We start from the raw sequence: 19,580 nt of genomic DNA on the forward strand, positions 1-19,580 counted from the left end.
CTCTGTAGGGTCCATCGACTCCCCCACCATGGCCGCCCAGCATCCCCACCATGCGCACACGCATCATGAGTCCACCAATTCTGCGCCTCGAGCAACCCAATTGACGTCTCGACCCTGCCGCCACCGCACCATCGTCGTCGTCACAACACCCTCCCGCGACGGGCGCACCGCAATCCTGGAGATCCGGAATCCTCAAGTCCTGGCGCCCAGGCCATTCATCTGCATTCGTTTCACCACCCACCCACATCGTCGTTCGTCCAAGTGACCCATGTCTCGAGGCTAATTAGGCTCCTCGCGTCCTCCTCCCCGCCCCAATGCCAGCCCCTCCTCCAGCCCGCTCCCGCACCGAACCGCACGTCTCCTACAGAACATCCCCAGTCGCCCACGCCGCCAGAGATGCTGTATCTAATCAACCTCCTAATCACCTCGGTTCCCGGCGACCTGTGTATCTCTCTGTGTGGGGAATCCAGAGAACCGATAGTCCGGTATCTTGCCCGGGGACTGTCCAGCGCGGACCACATTCAATGGGGCTCTGCAGCCATGATCCGCGCCATCCCTTCCCCGGGACTCCTATCACATCAGATGAGAACCCCGGCTCGCACTCGTCTGTACGATGTATGTAGACCTGTCGCGTCGTCGTCCTTTCTCCGGTGCCGGGCACAGCAAATTCAACCTTTTCCGGCCCCCCTCGTCCTCCCCTCGTCCTCCTCTCGTGTCGGGTCGCGACCCGTTGAAAGCCGGAGCTCAGCGGCCGTCCCAGGATGCTGAGCGCCCGCAACGCTGCACGCACCACGGCACACGTCGTCTTTCTCCTCCCTCATCCGACGAGACGTGACTTTTGAGCCGCCCGCTGCAAAAGACCTGTCGACAATGATGCAAGGGGGGTGCGGAAGGGAACCGCCACCGACACTGCACTCGCATCTGCAGTCCTGTACTCCATCCAGCCGCGCTGTGTGTCATTGTGTCACCCCACGCGCCTCACCACCACTACAACCACGGTGATGTGGAGTGGCGTGGACCTGAGCACAGAAGAGTCGACGTCTCAGCCGTTGGTTATCGCATGGCCTGGTGTCTCGTATGGAAATGCCCAATTGGTATCGTTGGTTTCACGTGTCGGAACACCGCCGTCGGGCGAGTTCCGAAGCAAGCCAACTCACCATAAGTTAGAGCCAGTTACTACGTAGTATACGCCTTGATATTGAAGTACCGCACCAAGAACCGAAAAGCACGACCCTCCTTTACAACTCCTTGCCCCAGCATCCTACCCCAGCTTCTTCGAAGCTTGGTTGCTTGGCTACCTAAACCGGGCAGCTAAGCGACGATGCCAGCATGCCACACACATTCCAGGCGATAAAGTATCCTTCTGGACTTGACAACTAACATACATCTATGCTTCATCATCGCAGCACCAAGTCGCTGCCGATCTACAGATAGTGTGGCGACGAGACGCCATAATTGGCTGATCCGCTGCTCCGGGATCGTTGCTTGTCTTTTTACTGATACACAGAACCCAAGTCGAGATTGGGTTGCGTGGGGGTTCCCCAATCTCAACGGGACATGACGAAAACTCCACAGCGAGGCTGCAAATGCAATATCTTTCATCAAACTCAGCCACGAGGATAACCAGAGGGTTGGATTAAGTCAAGTGCGATACTCTTCTGACGTAACAGCTTTGGTCACCAACCAGACCCCCAGGTCGCTATGCTATGATCCCGTCGTATCGTCACTATCACTATCAATCAACATTATCGTGTCCATGTACCATTTCCATCACATCGCTCCCGAGTCACATGCATTTATCGGTCGCTCGTCCAATACCGTAATAGCGCCAGCGCCAATCTATTCCAAACTCTTCTCGATACTGTCGTTGCCTCTCCCAACAAACGACTTCATCCCCCTATCCACCCCCGCAATTGCACGCACAATGACCTGAACACCCACCGGGAGCACGTTGAACCAGTCGATCCATCGCGCATATAGTGGCATGCCGACTGTCGCGCCCCTCCCGCTGTCAATGGCCGCCACGATCTCCTTGGTCACGTCGACTGGCTCCACCACGGGAGCGACAAAGCTGTTGGGCGTCTGCACCCCATAGAACAGGGGCGTGCTCAGCTGGCCTGGGGTAACGAGCACGGTCCGGATCTCTGGGTGGCTCTCGCGCAGCTCGGCGGTTAGCGAGCGGTGCATGGCGGTGATACCAGCCTTGGCCGCGGCGTAATCGGTCAACTGCGCGGCGCCGACGGTGCCAATCACAGACGAGATATTGACGATGGTGCCGCCGTTGCCGCTGCGGATGATGGCGGGTAGGAACGCCTTCAGACAGTAGAATGGGCCCAAGAGGTTGGTGCTAAAGCTTTTGTCGATCTCATCCAGGGAAAGGTCCAACAGGGTCTTGCCGATGACAATGGCGGCATTGTTGATGAGGACAGTTGGTGTACCAAGCTGAGGTGTTCAATTAGCAAATAGAAGCCAAGTGTCACATATGGACGACATACCTCTTTTTCAATCTCACCCGCGACCTTGGCGACCTGCGCCTTGTCACTGACATCACACTTGTAATATGTGACGCCCCTGGCCTCCGTATTTTCCATCTCATTCACATCGAGCACAGCCACGGAAGCGCCGCGCATGCCGTACACCTCGGCGATGAGCAGGCCCAAGCCACTGGACCCGCCGGTGATGACGATGACCTCCTCGCCGAGGTCAACCTCACGGGGGATACCGTGGGCGATGCGCTGGTTGATGATGCTGGCCATCCAGCACAGCGTGATGAAGATGGCCCAGGCAATGGAGATGACCATGGGCGGCGCCTCCCACTTGACCGTCTGCGCGCGGAAGCACAGCGGGATGAGCCAGGCGATGAAGGGGTGCAGCAGCGTCGTGTTGAGGACCTTGAGAAAGAGGTCGATGGACAGTGGCGCGAACCAGGAGTCGCGCTGCGGCGGGCGCGAGTATCGCATGGTGCTAGACATGGTGAGAAGGTGAGTGAGCAGATGAGGCGAAGCGCCAGATGGTGAGAGAGCGGTCAACACTGAGCGGTGCGCTGGCACAGGACACTGGATATGTACAGACGACGTGTTCCTAGGATGCGCAATGAAGAAAGAGAAAAGTTGACAGAGCACGGAGTAGCTCCTGAAGGTTGGAGACGGGATGAACACAAAGTGAAACGAGGTTGGAGTTAGTGGTGTAGCATGTGGCACTGAAACCGTACCTGAAGTTTCTAAGCGCGGAGCCCCTGTCCCCTTTTTGGATTTTGGGTGGACCTGCACCAACCAGAGGCTCGAAGCTGCCTCCTTGTTTCGACGTCACACCTTCAGGCTTGCAGGGCCAAGAAGGGACTGGATCAATCGCGTGATATGATGCTCCGATAATTGGAATTGGAATTTATTGACTGCGAACGAGTGGCATGGCTTCCTTTGCTTACTCGGAGAAGTTGGGCGATGTGGAGACGCTGTGATTCCTAGAGAAAATCACATCAACCGTCCATTTTCTCTCAATTGCTGCTGCTGCTGCATTAGTTATCCACAATCCCCAGAACTCGGCGCTGGGAGCTCCGCGCATAGCCGCTGCCAGACAATTCAACGTGGCTGTTTTGCTTTCCTCTCAGTTGCCAGAGACTTGGCCGACTTCAATTATTCTCCAAGACCCTGTACATATGGCTGTGCCGCTATTCATCTTTGCATCCACAGCCTGTCGATTCATTGGCGATACAATTGCCAGCGACCCTGAGGAGCAAGTATTCAAGATCATCAAATACAAGGGACGAGGGAAAGACTCGAAACTGTCTGCAACATACCTCCCGATTCTGAACCAAATGCTCCTTAAGCGCACCGTTTTGGCGTATGAGGCCGTGACAGAGATGGGAAACCCGCGGTAATCAGCAGCTTTTGAGAGACTGAAGAGCTGTCGACTCGAAGCTACTAATGCTGCACTCTGTGTTGGACATTCCATCCGACGAGAAGAGTGTGATGAAGCCACTACACCTATCATTCCGCGATTACCTTATTGACCCCGGCAATCGCGACGAGAACCCCTTCTGGGTTGATTAAACTGCTACCCACAAGCAACTCGCAAATAAATGTCTCTGCCTACTATCAACAGAAGGTGTCCTGAAGAAGATATGTGCAATATCCATCCGGGGATGCTACTCTCAGAGATAGACCCCGAGCCCATCAATGCTTTCTTACCCTTTGAGGTCCAGTACAATTGTCGGTTTTGGGCACATCACTTACAAAGGAGTGGAGAAAGTATACGCAATGACGACTCAGTGCATTGCTTCCTTAACCCCCTATTTCTTACATTAGGTTGAAGCACTCAACATTCTAGAGCATACTTCTCAAGTCTTTTCAATTCTAGAGGCTCTGTCTGAGCTCTTGCAGGTATGTAAAACCTGGCTCCCCTACCTCGACAAATAATAATGCAGCTTGCCAGCCAGCAGAAATTATCGAAGCAGCTGTGTTTCTTCGTCATGCTAGACGCTTTATGAACAATGCCCACTGGCTTTGTTGGACACCGATGCGGATTTATACGTCAGCCATGACTTTTGCACCGAAAGAAAATATTGTCCGCAAGATATTCTGGAGTGAGCTTCCCAAAGAGTCATGTCAGTCGCGGTATCCTCCCAAGGCAATTGGCTAGCATCGTCATCTTTAGAGAGCGATCAAGCTCTGGGCATACCTTCGGATAACTGCATCGCGACGGATGAGGACTCGGAATGCTGGGATTCTTCAATTGCGTTCTCGGCCAATTGGTTACACCTCTTGACAATTCAGACTCTCTTATACGCATCGGGAAACATGCGAGCCTGAATTCTTCACAAGCGTCACAGTATCGCCTATTATCATCGCGAACCGCCCAACAAGGGTTGGGAATTAGCTCGATCATTTTCTTAGCAAGGCGATAAATTTCTTCTAAAATTAGACGCTTCGTTAATGTGCATTTAGTAGTAGAGTAGATAATACAGATATGTGGTACATGACGGCATAGCCAATTCTATATGTGGCAGTTGGAGATTTTCTAGTAATACACTCATCATTTTCGGGGTGTCTTGCGTGTAGCCGGTCTCCCCAGCTTAGCCCTGATCTCTCGATCATCTTGCTCCTCCAATTGGCGATTCCGCCTGATAGCTCCCTGGCGCTTGACGTGGTAGCTCGGGTCACGGTTGATGCCCTCCAGACGCCACTTGCGAGGCGGCTTCATGCCCAGCGCGGCCTGATGATCCCAGACCTTCATACCACGACGGAACCATCGGTCCTGGCGATCCTTCTCCTCATCAGTTGAGGGTTGCCAACTGCTTTTGAGAATGCGGCGGATGTTCTCGGGCGACACCTCAAACCTGCTAGCCAAGGTTGAGGTAGTGTATGTGTCGGGGAACTGCGCATTTAGAGCGCGGATTCCGGCCAGCGCGTCAGGAGAGAGGCGCTTGCGAGGCTGCCAGCCGTCTGGGAATTTTTCCTTTAGAGCCGCCTTCTGGGTCTTCCAAGTGGGGACATCTGGTGCTGGGTCGGAAGGTGAGGGGCCGACGATGGGCTCAGACGAGGCAGAGTTGGACTTGAATTCCCTGGGGGGTCTTGAGCCTCGCGGGCCATCTTCTCTATTTCTCCATGGCTTGTCGTCGATCTTGTTGTCTCGGTAGATGTTCGATTTCCAAGGTTTGTCCTTAAACCTGCCTTCGAAATTGTTCTCGCCTCCGGATTTGTGTCGATCTCTGAACTTATTCCCGCCTCTGAATTTGTTCTCGCTCTCAAACTTATTCTCTCCTCTGAATTTGCTTTCGCCTCTAAATTGGCCGTCGCCTCTAGACCTTTCGTTCTCCTTGGCCTTGAATTTGAGAGACTTTGGTTTTTGCCTGGACGTCTCAATGGTCTCATTGAGTTGGCTGGGCTCAGCTGCTTGGTCGGGATCGGCTGGTTGATTGGCCTCGATTGGTTCGCTGGTCTTAAGCGATTCAGTTCCCGTCGTAGGTTCAGCGGTTGTGGCAGGGGTATCGGCCGTTGGAGGCCCAACTGTCGTCGCAGGTGCAGGAGTTGTCGCGGGGTCTGCGGTTGTGGAGGGTTCAACAAGAGTCGCACGTTCGGTAACTGCTGCAGGCTCTACAGCCCCGCTGCGGTTCTCGTTCGCTGAGGAGGATTCGTCGGTCGAAGCTTGAGCACCTTCAGGTTCTGCCCCAGCTGGCGGCGACGGGACAACGCCGGCACCCTGCTCTTGGTTCAAGTGTCGTGAGCCATGGAGTGGTCGCGCGACCAAAAGCTGGTTGCGGTAAAGCGCAGCAGACGTAGGAGGCGCACGAAGACGGAGGAAGGAGGAAGGAGTCTCAATCTTGTGGACTTGAGAAAGCCCTTGGATAAATATCCGCAAGGGCGTGACCCGGCATGCGCAGCCCATGATGGGCAGGTGATGCAGCTGGTCTTTTGTGTAAAGTTGCGATGGCAAGCGAGAAAAGTTGGACTAAATTGGCATCATTCTCCAACGAGATCCATCATCGGAGACCGGGGGTCGGAAGTGGGTCCCGTTGTCACACTGGACTTGCTCCGAGATCAGCGGTACGTACCGTGAGTTAAGGACTAATGTGGCGCCGGGCTCCGGCCGACAACCAACAACCCACCACCCAAAACAAGGGTTCCTGCAGTTGCGGGACGGCCCTGTCGCAGGTCCACCAAGCATCCACAGACTCCCGCCTCCCGCACCACGGGCGAACCAACCACTGCATGCGCTGCATGGCACCTACAGTGATACTATCCCAGCTTCCCCTCGCAGAAGCGGGCTCTTGTACGCAGTCGATATGCACTGAAACATGCAGTTGGCTCGGCCGGCCCGGCGACTAGGTTTTGCACTCGTCAACTCGTAGTGTGATATGCCGCTATCATGCAACTCGTCTGGGGCCTGCGCTAGCATGTCTCGGTGCGTATTCGTACGCTCTACTACTCTGCTATCATTTCTGGCTTCTCAGAATGTCTGTGTCTTCGTGGGCCCGGCTTGAAGCATCACCATCTTCCGTCGCCCAGTGGCAGATATATGGGTGGAACTATAGGGTCGACAATTGCGCACACACCAAGAACCATGGCGCAGTCTTCACCAAATTCAACCACCCGCCGAAGCGACCCCCTCCCAACCCAGGTTGCTACCTATTATCCGTGGACCGCGGTTCACCAGACGCCCAGTCGACCAAGGTTGACCTGGTTCCCGGGCCCACTCGAGTGCCTCCGGCCTGCATCTCGACTCCATGAAGGGAACTGAACAGTTCACCATGCAGCGAATTGATAGAGGAGGCGGTCCAGATAACCCATTTCTCACTGGCTACCCTTCCCCCGGATCCCTCATAATTGGCACCACTCCAGTCTTCCTTGCAGGCGGAACGGCTAGCCCGCTATCCTAGTGCACCCAAACATGGCGAATTGCCCTCTATAGCAGGTGGCGGAAGTTCTCCCATGTCTCCCGGCCATGATCTGATGGCCTGGTAGACGGGAATGCCTCCATCTCTGGCCTCTTCAACGCCGACAGAGCACCCACGATCCCAGGCTTGCTCCGCATCATGTCTTCCCACCCGCCTCCAAGTGGAGATAATGCACTGCTCGCCTCCTGGGAGGTCACTTTGGCGACGACATGAGGTCTTTCTTGTCCAGAACCCTGGACCATCTCAAGGGCCGGCCAACAAGCCACGAGTGTCCGCTGCCATGTGCCGAGAGTTGTTGGTTCCTTCACCGAGAAGGCCGAGTTTGAAGCTGGTATGGAAGTCCTTATAAAGAGCCTTCGGCTGGATCCTCTGGACCTCCCAGAGACTTAAACCGCACTCTCAATGAACAATGAATTCCCCCCGTGCTACAGTTTTCAATGACGCCAGGCTCGTCTGGGGCCACAAGTTCAATTGGACTTCCGACCACAAGACCGAGTCGGAGATCGCAAATCTTCGGTACAGCTATGACAAGCTTGCGACTGATGCCTTGGACCGGCTCGACGACATTTCACCACCAAAGTCGAAATCATGGAAATGCCCCCATGGCTCTGGAGAGGGTCAAAGAGACCTGTATGCCTTGGTACAGGAACACGCCACCTCGGACGAATTGCTAGGCAAGCTCTGGGACGAAATCTCGACAGTCCCCGAGTGGGTTGACTGGGAGCAGATCGAACGAGGCCAGCGTGTGGTGGACCAATTCAATGGACAGATCCTACTCGGGGTAAGTCGGAACTCTTGAGACTCTGCACTGTCTCCGCTGACTCGAGAAGCTCCTTTACAAATCATTGCTAGGGGGAATGGGCGCCTGGCGAGTGGTTGAAACGCTCTCAAGAACCGGCGGCTTCGGTGTCCATGTGACAAAGCGCCGCCTCCTGGAAACACTCCAACACTTTATGGAAGTAACTGATAACATCGATGCCATCAAGCCCGGAGGCAAGGGGTTTACATCTTCGGTGCGTGTACGACTGCTCCACGGAGCTGTCCGGCGTCGCCTGATGCAACTGGAGCGCGAGAAACCGGGATACTTTGATGTCGACAAGTGGGGAGTTCCTATAAATGACCTCCACTGCATGGGCACCATATCGGTATACTCGGTCGCAATTATCTACATGGCTCTTCCCCGGCAAGGTGTTTCCCTGACAGAGCAGCAGACAGCTGACTACCTTGCTCTTTGGCGATGGGTTGGCTACCTCTTGGGCACCCCTGTGGATTGGATGGCGACACCCGCGCAGGCCAAAGTGATGATGGAATCGATCATGACTTCGGAGATGAACCCTTCGCACAACTCGCGGATATTAGCCAACAACATCCTCACCGCCGAAGCTAATGTTCCGCCTTTCTATGCGCCCCGCGAGCTCCTCGTCGCTCAGGCCTACCAGCTCAATGGCGACGATCTAGCAAGTGCCCTCGGCATTGAGAAGCCCCGCTGGTACTATCGCATCTTCGTCTCTGTTCAATGTGTCGTTCTCATGTTGTTGAGCTACAGCTACCCCTGGATGCCAGCATTCGCGCAAAGAGAAGGGGATCGGGTATGTGCATCCAACAAATACACCACACCACTCATAATCGTTACCCACTACTACCCCGTAAACCTTCTGCTTTTAGCGCATATATTCGGCGTGCAGAATTTGACTGTGGCTGACGCTGTGTAACAGAGATTCAGGAACATTGCCAATCACATGATCCTCAGCAAAAGCCTCGGAGGCATCGGCGAGCCCACCAAGTTCCAGTTCCAGTACCTCCCACGCATCGGGATGCTGACAGAACTGGGCACGCCCCAGGATCTCGCCACCGAAAAGTTGGCTCCGATGACGTTGAAACCGCCTCGGGCTGTGCTTGTCGTGATGGCACTGCTGGGAGCAGCAGCGGTGACGTGCCTCGTGTTCGTGACCGGGTGGTTCTCGGCTGTGCCGCACGCGTTTTTGTCATCCGTCATGACCAAGCCGCAAGTACTGCAAAGCCTCAGTTGAAGCTGGCCCGGTGACAAGACTAGTCGAAGCAATAGTAGTCACGAGGAAATGATTAGGCAATGGTTTATTGGTATGATGAAGCTTTTTTATTTCTGATTAACGGATGTTTATATTTCCAACGACTGAGTCGTAGTACTATCGCTGCCAAGTAATGGCAAGCCACCTATAGTGTACAGAAGGTTACCCGAGCGAGCTATGCTGATGCATATGTTGCTGCTTCGTTATGAGACCTATGGTATAAACCCACAAGTGTGGGCTATGAAATGAATCTTTTTCCAACTCCAGCGCAAAAAACCGATGAATGACCTTTGATGCAAAAGAAACCCCGTTCACACCTTTGAGACCTTGATATGAAACACCGCCTGTTCTGGACAACCATCCGATCCCTCCATGTTGAATAAAACGCCAAGATGCCAGACCAAAGTGCCTATGCTCCCATGCCTTATACCCCGATGACGGCAGTGCTTGCTTAGGCGTCGCTCATGAGCTCGACGGGTGGCCGAGAGGTGTGAGCCATGATGGGCTTGGAGCTATCGACGGGGCTGAGCTCCTCCACCTCGGGCTCGTCGGTCATATCCTCGACGAAGACAGCGGGCATTGTGCTCTGCTCGTTGGGCTTGTAGATGAGCGTTGACGAGCGCGAGCGGGTACGGCCGGGAAGAGCAGAGTCCGGGGGAGTGACGGGTGAAGTGGAGTCGAAGGGCCCGGGGCGGTGGTGCAGCTTGGCGAGGGCCTCGGCGAGATCCTCAGCGTGCACCAGCTTGTTGGGAGCATCCTCGAGGCGCATCTCCCAGTCGTGGGGAGGGCTGGGAGGAGGCGAGATGAAGAAAAGCTTGCCGGCGTCGGGTAGGGCGAGGTGCTCGTCGCGGGCGGTGACGGATGTGTGCTGGCCGAAGTAGACCTTGAGCTGCTGTCCTAGAATGTGCTCGGCGTCCCAGATCTGGCGCACGGCGATGGCGGCCTGCTCGTCGAAGAAGGAGATGACGATGCGGCGGAACGACTTGAGCGGGGCAAAGGCGTGAATGGGCGCCGTCTGGGTGATGAGGTCGCGGATGGTCTGCAGGTTCTCGGGGAGGAAGACGGCGACGTCGTTGAGGTTGGTGAAGAGGAGCGTGTTGGTGGGGGCCGTGGGCAGCACCGGCGGCGGGAGGTTGGAGAGGTCGAGGGAGAGGTTTGAGCGGCGCGAGGCGCTGGAGGAGGAGCGCGAGGGGCGTGGTGAGGGCTCCATTGCTGCGGATGTGGATGTGTTGGTGATGGTGTTGGGGTGGTGTTGCGAGGAGGCGGCGATCACAGGCGGATCTGGAGGGGGTTGGTGGTTGGTCGAGCTGGGTACCTGGGGGGATCTAGGCGAGTAGCGGAGCAGATGGATGATGGTAGAGGTGCTGGGAGAGTGTTGGAATGGTGCTCGTGTAATTGTCAAGTTGGTATTGTTGGTGTTGATGAATCGAAAAAGAGCTGTGAGTGTGGGTGGCCAGCCAGGTTATTATGTATGCAATCCCAGTTCCTGTTCCGATGTGCCTCTCTTGCTTCGCCCCAGCCCGCAGAACAGGTACCCTGGAACTTTGTCGCCAGCCCGAAGCCGCAGGTACCCTGTAGCGGAGGGCTTTGGGGAGGGGGGGGGGGGGGGCATTGGAAAGCCACTGCGGTCAGTTGGCCGCGCAAATACAGCGGGGGGGTCTCCAGTGGGCGATACCAGCAAGGCCCAGCGGAGACGGCGGCGGCGGCGGCGAAATCAAGGAGCAGGGGGGCGTGTTGTGTGCTGTAGGGGTCTGCCCCGCACGGGCCAAGGAAGGCTGTGCAAATGCACAAAGGCGGTTTTTTCAGTGGCCGACGCCAGCGGTTGCGGTGGGGAGGGCGCCTGTGGGTGACTCGCGGGGGGCTCGTCACTGGTCAACTGGTCGCTGTCACCGACGACGACCTTGGGCTGTTCGAACTCGTGTGGCCAGGTGTCGGAGCGAGATAGGTACCGACCGATACTTGTCGCAGCGCTATAGATCCAATAGCCGGGCTGCTCATACAAAAGTACTCCGCAGTCACAGGCGCCTACGTATTTTTCTTTCTTTCTTTCTGTCTTGTCCTTGCAGTCTTTTCCTTGGCACATGGACGATCCTCGGGTTGTGGGCTCGCTCACGGAGTTGGCGACGATAGTCCAAGGTGAAGGCTCCCTCGGGCACGCCCCGTAATGGCCAAGCCGCCAACCCAACCTTACTTCGCCTGCTGGTCTGTTCCGCTCCAGCCCGTTCGTTTGCTGCGTATCGTTGAGACGATGAGGTAAGTCAAGGCGCTCGTGTCGACACTCTAAACTAGCGGATCGACTCGCTTCGTGCCTCCGCCCAGATCCAGACCGGGAACAAGGGCGAGTGTCCTCAGCTTGGCAACAACAGTTCATGAATTAGCTACCTAGGCAAGTAAACAAGACGCCCGGAGTGCCTCGAGTTGGCGGGCTGTGTTCTGTCAAAGGGAAGGAGGAGCAGCATCTCAACAGTCTCGGGCTCATTTCCAAGGTCCGAAACTCGAAGACTTTGATTGCATACCGGGCGTGGCAACGTAATAACGGGCATCGCCTCGGTCATGAGACTCATTACACATCACGCATTACACATCATCCTACGTAGTACATCACAGCCGGGACACCAGACGCCATCACGTCCACGGACCACTGCCCCGGATCCCGTTTCATCTCGTCCGGCGAGAGTTGCTGGCGGCCAGAGACCGGATCGGCCTGGATCAAGACTGCGACGACGGCAACGTTGGCCGCGGCCGTAGTTGCGACGATTGCCGTCTCCATTCCATCATAACTCCATCTACCCCCCATGTCAAACATTTCCCATGCCTCGCCTGGCAAGGAACGGCCTGCAGACTCCCCCAAAAACAACCGTCCACCCCCTGGAGACTTGCATCAAGCTACTGCGCTGCACCCGTCTGTCGCACCCCAAACCGCCATCATCCTCCTCCCGTCAAACCCAAAGGCCTTCGTCCCGCCAAGCCAACGCCCCGGGGGGCGCCACCGCGAGCCGCAGCCAGTAGGAGCCCCACGATGCCCCGATGACCTGTTCCGTCGGCGGTCTTTGCTGTCACGGCATCGCGGGGGCTGTGCAGCGTGCTGAAGGTGCGGAAGTCGCTTTCGGGTTTCCGGGGGGCCCAGAGGGAAAAAGCTTGTCCGAGAAGGCCTATCAGCTTGGCCGATCACTTCTGCTCCAGGTGTGTGTGGGATATGGTGTGGTGCGTGCGGAATCCAGATGGCTGGTTTTTTTTTCTTTCTCGCGGCTTGCTCGGCGGCGTCCTTCCCTTCTAGGCAGGCGGGGCGTCGAGGAACTAGATGTGCATATGCCATGATTCCCATGATCCCGCCTCTGGCTGCCGGATTGCAGTGTAGGTGAGTTTTTTATTGTCTTGGGACAAAAATCGGAGAGATTTCCTCATCTCTGTGGTAAAAGACAGATAAAAGTATCGTCATGTTTTCTCCATCGTCCGATCCGGTAACCGCAGCGCCCTGCTCCCCTCCGCTTCATCCGCATCATCCAACTCATCATCTCAGAGTCATCCTCTCCTCATAAATTTCAATCTGCGGAAGGACGACCAGTGGGATACCTTCCTCACCCGGTATCCCCCCCATCCGAGCGGGGTTGGTTTGCTTCGCCTCAATATCGGTCTTCCGTCTCCGCATGGCTTTTACGATGTGCATGCCGCCAAGACCATTCTCGATGTCTAATACATTACCTTCCTGATCAAAACATTGCTCTCGTGTAACAAAAAGACGCTCAGGAAAGCGGGGTTGACACTTGGCAAGTTGCTCCGTTCACATCTTTGCAGCCTTCATCCATCTCGCTGTCTCTAGGAGGCTCAGCACGGACGAGCTGACCATCAGTCAGCAGTTTCAACAGGCAGCCAAAGCAGAAGATTCCAGTGACCTCGCTAAATTCAAAACTAGAGATGAGCCTGGGGGCGCGGGACAATCCTGGGGTCCTTGTCGGGGCTGACGGTTAAATCTTCAGCCTAGCTGTAGGGCAGGACATGGGCATGTCTGCCTGAGTGCCTCGCTTCGGGCGTTTAGCTTATATGTCTGTGCCCGGATGTGGAATTGTTTTATTACAGTCAGCGGTTCTCAGCTGCAGTAGGGTAAGATGGTGTCTATGAGTCCCCTTTAAGATCTCGCTGCTGTAAGGAATCAAATTGTCCAAGTCCCATGTTAGTTACAGTTCATCGAGGCTCGGCAGTTCAGATGATGCAGGCACACTGGCCATTATGCCTTGGGTTGTTACGGTAATATTCAAACCTGCCAAGGTATGATGAGCCGATACATGAGTCGTTGGTATTGAGGAAAGCCTTGAATGTGCTGATCTTCGACAGCATTCGTACTTATCCACACTCGTCGGCCAATATGGAGTGACAAATACCGACACGACCTAACAGAGTCAACGAGTGACATTCAGCCAAAATGATGTCTCAACTTGCATGATGACTGTGCATAGACCGCGATCCAAAGTTCGAACATGCACATAGCCAGCTTGCGCACAAACCTCTTTCACCCCGCAACAACGCCAAGCTGAACAGGGTCTCAGCTGGGGTTAGACGTCTCGCCACCCTCACATGCCGTGCGGATGTTAATTTGAAGCTAAAGTTTGCGGGGGTCGGGGATCATAGTCTACAGGGGGGATATGAAAGCTGGTGCAGGAGGGTTGACAACTTGCCAAGGTGTATGTAGGGTGCCTACGTACCTGCTGTACAGTGTAGCACAGTGGGTTGGTTATGTGCCTCTCAAACCCTTAATATCCAGTACCTAGAGGTAGGTAATGCACTAAAGTTAAGTCATTATTTTCTTAAAAGTGAGGTACTGAATACCTAGGTACTGTCAACCTGAAGTACACCTAGTACCGTATAACAACGAATTACTTGTCCGACTGCCATAACAGCCATCGCAACCCTGGACACAGCTTCAATTTTCTGTTACCCTTGCCAAACATCCCCAAGCATGCATAATAGCTTGACTGTATAAGCCACCTTCAATAGTAGTCCCACCGCAATTCGCCATCTCTCATGCCCAATAGTCCGGAGTACGTGAACCGTTGAGCCCAGCACAGCGCCACAGTCGTCCGCCACACGCCTCTGCATTTCACTCCCTCAGCCCCACCAACGGGAGGCCCTCTGGAGGGAGCTCCTCCTCCTCGCCCTGCCAGGAACCCGCAATCTAAACCAACTGACGTCCTGGCCCTGGGCCTGTGGCTGTGCTCCACGCCGCCTTCGACGTCACCCGCCCACGTCCCGACACCTGCGCCTCGACAACGCCCAGCCCAGCCAACTCCGTCCCAAGCTACTGGAATTCCATCCCAGGACCGGTCAACCTGTTTCATGACAATCTCATCTCGGGATCCACATGGAGCGGCCTCATGCCGGGGCTCGGGGCATGCAATGCGCGGCACTGAGCTGCTCCGGCGGGAGGGAGGCGACTGCCGTGGCTCGGCGTGTCTCGTCAGGATAATCTCCGAGTCTTGCGGCCTCTGGCATGGCGCAGCAGTTTCGGTTGAGTTGTCAAGACGAGTACGAATGCGCCGAGTCATTGAGGAACGTTGCGTCACGCGACGAAAGCTTCATGTGGGAGGACTTGAGTTGGATCTTTCACTCGTTCAACTGGATACAGTACAGGTGGTGGTACAGTCAGCCGCGTGCCTCTCGAACTAGCCTCATCTCGACTCATCCATGCAGAAGCCTTACGCTACCACGATATCTACAGGTCGTGGCCACCCCCGGTTGGGAGCCAGTCAGCCTGGGGTCTGCCATGTCGAGCTGGAGATTAAATCTCATGTCTCCGCCCATCAGCTACTCCGCACTACGGCTCAGCTAGTCTCTATGAGCCTCCGCAAGACGCAGTTACTCAAGCGGCTCCACGCCTTCACAGCTCAGCCCTGAGGACCGATAGCGCACCTTGGGAGGCGTCTCACCGGAGCTCAACGCCCATCTCGTCAACGAGCGCCTCGCGGACTCCTTCGTGGAAAGCGTTAGCTTCTTCATTGGTGAGTGTGCGCTCTAGGCTGCGGTAGACGATGCGGTATGCCATGCTCTTGCGCCCAGTCTTGGGGTGAGTAAACTCGTCAATCAACCGCACATCCTCGACCACGTCGCCTGCCACGTTGCGCACCAGCTCCATAACGTCGTTTTCGTGGAAGGCTCCAGGAGTGTTGCCACCAGCAGTCGAGCCCGGGCTAAGCCAGAACGACACGTCCTTGGGGCACGGCGGGTATTTGGAGAAGACTTGGAAGCGCTTTAGCGTGTCGAGGTTGTTCGAGACGCCCTGGAACTGCGACAGAAACCGGTTGTCCTGGGACCAGAACAGTCGGATATCTGGGATCTTGAACAGGAGCATGGCGATGCGGTCGATGCCGATGCCAAAGGCCCAGCCCAATTTCGAGGGCACGCCTGCGTTGATGAAGAGATCCTGCTGGACCACGCCGCAGCCCAGAACCTCGAGCCAGTCACCCGCGTAGTAGACTTCGAGTTCCCACGAGGGGCTGGTGAAGGGAAAGTAGGCCTCGACCCACCTCATCTGAAGCGGCTCATCTACAAAGTTGGGGTCCTCCTTGAGTGCCGCTGCCTTGGCTCGTGAGAAGACATCCACGACCATGGACTCGAGTGATTTCTTCAAGTGTACGCCGATGGCCTCGACTTCGGCGGCCGAGTGGTGTGCCTCCTGGAGTGGGTTTCGCTCTGGGTGCATCGCCGGGTTCGGATCGTCGACCTGGATGTCGTGCTTGGGAAGGTTCTCGATATCCTTCCAGACGGCAGCGGCGATGTCACCATCGGGCACTTGGTCGCGATCCCACGACATGGCACCCTCCATCTGGTGGAATACAGGGTAGTGGCTGCGATCAATGGCATCACGGCGGTAGACGTCGGCAGCAATGAGGTATCCATCGCTCTCATTTGCGCGGAACGTGTCGGCCTGGTGTGCACTCGTATGCGTCCGCAACAGAGTGTCCTTATTGAGGTAATATGTGTCCGAAAGAGCTCGTCCTGGATGGTTTACGGGGAACCCCAAAGAATCGAAGTTTTGGGCGGTCGATACGACTGGGCTAAAGTCGTTATAGCACTTGAAGGTCGGCGCGGGGAAGTTGGACTGGATAATCTGGCGAGTAATGGAGATGGGGTGGTCCTCTTGCAGGTGCAATCTTCGTGACGTCGCATCCAAGACGTTGGCTGGGGCGTTGAACCACGCGGGGTCGGTCGAGATGGTCTGGCCGCGCACCGTCACGGAGCCACCTTTAGAGTGAGAGGCGCTCTTAGAAGGCACTGCAATAGCGGGAAACCGCCGTCAGCAAGACGGCTCCGATTCTTGAAGCTTCGAGTTGACGGACCTGAGGAGTATGCCCGCACGGCGCAAGCTTGCCGCAGCAATACGGAGCTCCGGGCAAGGTGGGACACTTGGAGAAGCCGGGACGAATTGCCCCAGAGGCAGCGCATGCCCGAGGCTTGGAGTCTCATGTTGACGAAGCCCTCGAGCTGCACAATTGCATTACAGACCCGCGAGACGCCGCGGCAGTTGCCAATGGCTGATGGTGGGTTACTGGTTGGTGAAGCTGGGGATCGGTATGTTGCCTTTGACGAAAAGTTGTCTGAGCCGATTATGGTCATATGGTCTCCCAGCTCTGAGTGGGCATGATTCTGGCCGGATTAACTTAGCGCCTCCAGTGAACCGACGCCGCTAAAAAGACCAGCACAGCAGTGACAGCACCCTTTGGGTACCGAGCAGGGATATGGACGAATAGAAGAGATGCATGAATGCGACATCACCCGTCGGCCATTTTGCATTTTGGCCGAATGTATCGATACGTATTGTCGACCTGTTGATGGACAAAAGTTTGAATGATTTCCCAAGGTGACATCATCTGTACACACGCTAGGCCAATGCAGAGACGCTGCACTCACTGCCTATAAGAGACAGTGGCCTTTGCCCTGAACTTCGGTACCGGTGGCCCGGCGCTGGCCCGCTCGGAGCCGTGCTTTATAAAGCTCACTTGCTTCGGAGCCGTTATCGTGGGATAAAATAAAAATCGTCGACCCCTGCGTCGGCTTGTGCTCCGCGGCCGGACCGGGAAAATCAAATCACGGTCCATCTCATCACAGCAAAATATCGTCAGTTCGAGCAACCACTCGCTTCTCACCCCCGTCCCCCCATCCTTCAGCGTCTTCCTCCCTCCCGTTCGCCCCTCGTTCGCCCCTCGCATTCCTCAGCGGAATGTCGAACGCACCTGTCGCTCCTTAGACGCTTTTAGCTGCGCCGTTATCGCAGGCTCCGTTGTTGCAACCATCACAAGCCATGAGTTCCTCACATTCACAGGCCTCGCCGCCCCCCAAGGCGCGGGAGCCGCAGGGCAAAAAGACGGCCATGAGGTATCCCTTCTGGTTTGGAGGAAGCGCCAGCAGCATGGCGGCTTGCGTGACCCATCCCCTGGATCTCGGTATGTGCCCTGACGTTGAGCTTCGTCTTATCCATGACCGCTTTACTGTACCGCTTTACTATACCGCTTTACTATACCGCTTTACTATATAGAGTACACCGCTGACCATTGGACTCTGCAACAGTCAAGGTGCGCCGCTCCTCTGCCCTTTCAACATGCACCGCCGACCAGTGAATGCTCACATGCCGTCTTCCGTATAGGTCCGTCTCCAGACTCGCACCGGCAATGCGCCCAAGAACATGAGCGGCACCTTCATGCACATCCTCCGCACGTCCGGGCCGCTGGGCCTCTACAACGGCATCTCGGCGTCGCTGCTGCGCCAGATGACGTACTCGACGGTCCGCTTCGGCCTCTACGAGGAGATCAAGGCGCGCATGGTGGCCAAGTCCGGCTCCGAGCCGTCCTTCCCGCTGCTCGTCGCCATGGCCGCCGGCTCGGGCTTCGTCGGAGGCATCGCCGGCAACTTCGCCGACGTGCTCAACGTGCGCATGCAGCACGACGCCGCGCTGCCGGCCGCTGACCGCCGCAACTACAAGCACGCCGTCGACGGCATGGCGCGCATGGCCCGCGAGGAGGGCTTCCGCAGCTGGTTCCGCGGTTGGCTGCCCAACAGCACTCGCGCCGCCTTCATGACGGCCGGGCAGCTGGCCAGCTATGATGTTGCCAAGCGCCTGCTGCTCAAGTACACGCCGCTCCAGGACAACCTGACGACGCATTTTACCGCCTCGTTTCTGGCTGGTCTGGTTGCCGCCACCATCACGAGTCCCATTGACGTCATCAAGACCCGGGTCATGTCCTCCTCCCATAGCCACGGCATCATGCACCTGATCGGCGACATCTACAAGACCGACGGTGTCGGCTGGGTGTTTAAGGGATGGGTCCCTAGTTTCCTCAGACTTGGACCGTACGTTCTTTCATCCCGTCCCCCATTGCCCCCTTGGCACTAACACGCCCAATAGTCAAACCATCTGTACATTTGTCTTCCTAGAGATGCACCGCAAGGCATACCGCAAGGTGCAAGGTGTAGACGAGAACAAACTTTAGACCGGGCATATAGACCGGGGCGACGGGCATTATTTGGCGTTTGCATTTTCAAAAGTTAGAAAGAATGGCTGCATTCTTGATGGCGTTACGGAACTTGAGACCTCAAAGGGGCAAATTTCCCGGGACTCTTCTGTGGATTTATGTCCGGGCACGTTTAGGACGAAGACGAAGATGAGTGCTTGGCTTGTATGCTGGAATGAATATTACCAGGGCTTGGATGCACCAGAGCTCCTTTTGTTGTTCGTTTTTTTGCATTTTCTTCTATCTGCTTCTCCCCTCTCCCCAGTTCCGTATCCGAAACGAATCCATTCTACCGTGCAATGCTTTATGATACTGTTACAGAATCCAGTTCATCAACCCACAAACGAACCTTTCTTTGATTAGGAAACGCACTTGACCCATCCATCCCATGAAACGCCCATCAATCACTGCCACGTCGGCTGTCCATACGGCGTCGTCCCGTAGGCTGTCATGCCTCCTGCTCCTCCTCCCCCTCCATACGCGGTTGTGTTGCCGCCATATGGCGTTGTGTATCCACCATCCTGCCAAGGAGTCGTGCCGCCGTCCATATTCATGTCGGGACTCCTGGGTCCGTCGAACTCAGGCGCCTCATCGCCGCCATACTTCCTGGGGTCGAGGCCCTTCAACAAGCCGCCAATC

The 19,580-nt window shown here is 55.9% G+C and overlaps 7 protein-coding genes across 7 annotated transcripts; 2 read left to right on the plus strand and 5 right to left on the minus strand.

Moving 5' to 3' along the window:
* Nucleotides 1-1,839: 1,839 nt before the first annotated feature.
* BGZ61DRAFT_348717 (uncharacterized protein) lies at nt 1,840-2,972 on the minus strand (the record flags this gene model as incomplete). Its single annotated transcript, XM_046240089.1, has 2 exons — nt 1,840-2,442; nt 2,496-2,972. The coding sequence occupies 2 exons, from the start codon at nt 2,970-2,972 to the stop codon at nt 1,840-1,842; spliced, it is 1,080 nt and encodes a 359-aa protein (XP_046106013.1).
* A 1,911-nt stretch (nt 2,973-4,883) lies between these two features.
* On the minus strand, nt 4,884-6,425 carry BGZ61DRAFT_448893 (uncharacterized protein). The gene has a single exon (XM_046245529.1). The coding sequence runs from the start codon at nt 6,382-6,384 to the stop codon at nt 5,032-5,034; it is 1,353 nt and encodes a 450-aa protein (XP_046106014.1). The 5' UTR covers nt 6,385-6,425; the 3' UTR covers nt 4,884-5,031.
* A 1,377-nt stretch (nt 6,426-7,802) lies between these two features.
* BGZ61DRAFT_530986 (uncharacterized protein) lies at nt 7,803-9,423 on the plus strand (the record flags this gene model as incomplete). Its single annotated transcript, XM_046253647.1, has 3 exons — nt 7,803-8,174; nt 8,224-8,982; nt 9,109-9,423. 3 exons carry the CDS (start codon nt 7,803-7,805, stop codon nt 9,421-9,423), a joined length of 1,446 nt encoding a protein of 481 aa, XP_046106015.1.
* Nucleotides 9,424-9,892: 469 nt separating this feature from the next.
* Nucleotides 9,893-10,651, minus strand: BGZ61DRAFT_348787 (Calcipressin-domain-containing protein; the record flags this gene model as incomplete). Its single annotated transcript, XM_046240100.1, has 1 exon — nt 9,893-10,651. One exon carries the CDS (start codon nt 10,649-10,651, stop codon nt 9,893-9,895), a length of 759 nt encoding a protein of 252 aa, XP_046106016.1.
* Nucleotides 10,652-14,347: 3,696 nt separating this feature from the next.
* BGZ61DRAFT_210290 (uncharacterized protein) lies at nt 14,348-15,169 on the minus strand. Its single transcript, XM_046238008.1, has one exon. It carries the CDS (start codon nt 14,979-14,981, stop codon nt 14,427-14,429), a length of 555 nt encoding a protein of 184 aa, XP_046106017.1. The 5' UTR covers nt 14,982-15,169; the 3' UTR covers nt 14,348-14,426.
* A 189-nt stretch (nt 15,170-15,358) lies between these two features.
* Nucleotides 15,359-16,899, minus strand: BGZ61DRAFT_348751 (uncharacterized protein; the record flags this gene model as incomplete). The annotated part of the gene is made up of 2 exons (XM_046240094.1): nt 15,359-16,677; nt 16,740-16,899. The coding sequence occupies 2 exons, from the start codon at nt 16,897-16,899 to the stop codon at nt 15,359-15,361; spliced, it is 1,479 nt and encodes a 492-aa protein (XP_046106018.1).
* Nucleotides 16,900-17,734: 835 nt separating this feature from the next.
* Nucleotides 17,735-18,920, plus strand: BGZ61DRAFT_492837 (mitochondrial carrier domain-containing protein; the record flags this gene model as incomplete). Its single annotated transcript, XM_046250579.1, has 4 exons — nt 17,735-17,876; nt 18,001-18,005; nt 18,077-18,780; nt 18,836-18,920. 4 exons carry the CDS (start codon nt 17,735-17,737, stop codon nt 18,918-18,920), a joined length of 936 nt encoding a protein of 311 aa, XP_046106019.1.
* Nucleotides 18,921-19,580: the final 660 nt, after the last annotated feature.

The sequence above is a fragment of the Ilyonectria robusta genome (assembly GCF_021365365.1).
Source record: "Ilyonectria robusta strain PMI_751 chromosome Unknown BGZ61scaffold_7, whole genome shotgun sequence".
NCBI classification, from domain to species: Eukaryota; Fungi; Ascomycota; class Sordariomycetes; order Hypocreales; family Nectriaceae; genus Ilyonectria; species Ilyonectria robusta.

Bases quoted from the DNA above. Each gene is read 5' to 3' on its own strand.
- BGZ61DRAFT_210290 (XM_046238008.1), bottom strand. From the start codon at position 14,981: ATGACTCGGCGCATTCGTACTCGTCTTGACAACTCAACCGAAACTGCT.
- BGZ61DRAFT_448893 (XM_046245529.1), bottom strand. From the start codon at position 6,384: ATGGGCTGCGCATGCCGGGTCACGCCCTTGCGGATATTTATCCAAGGG.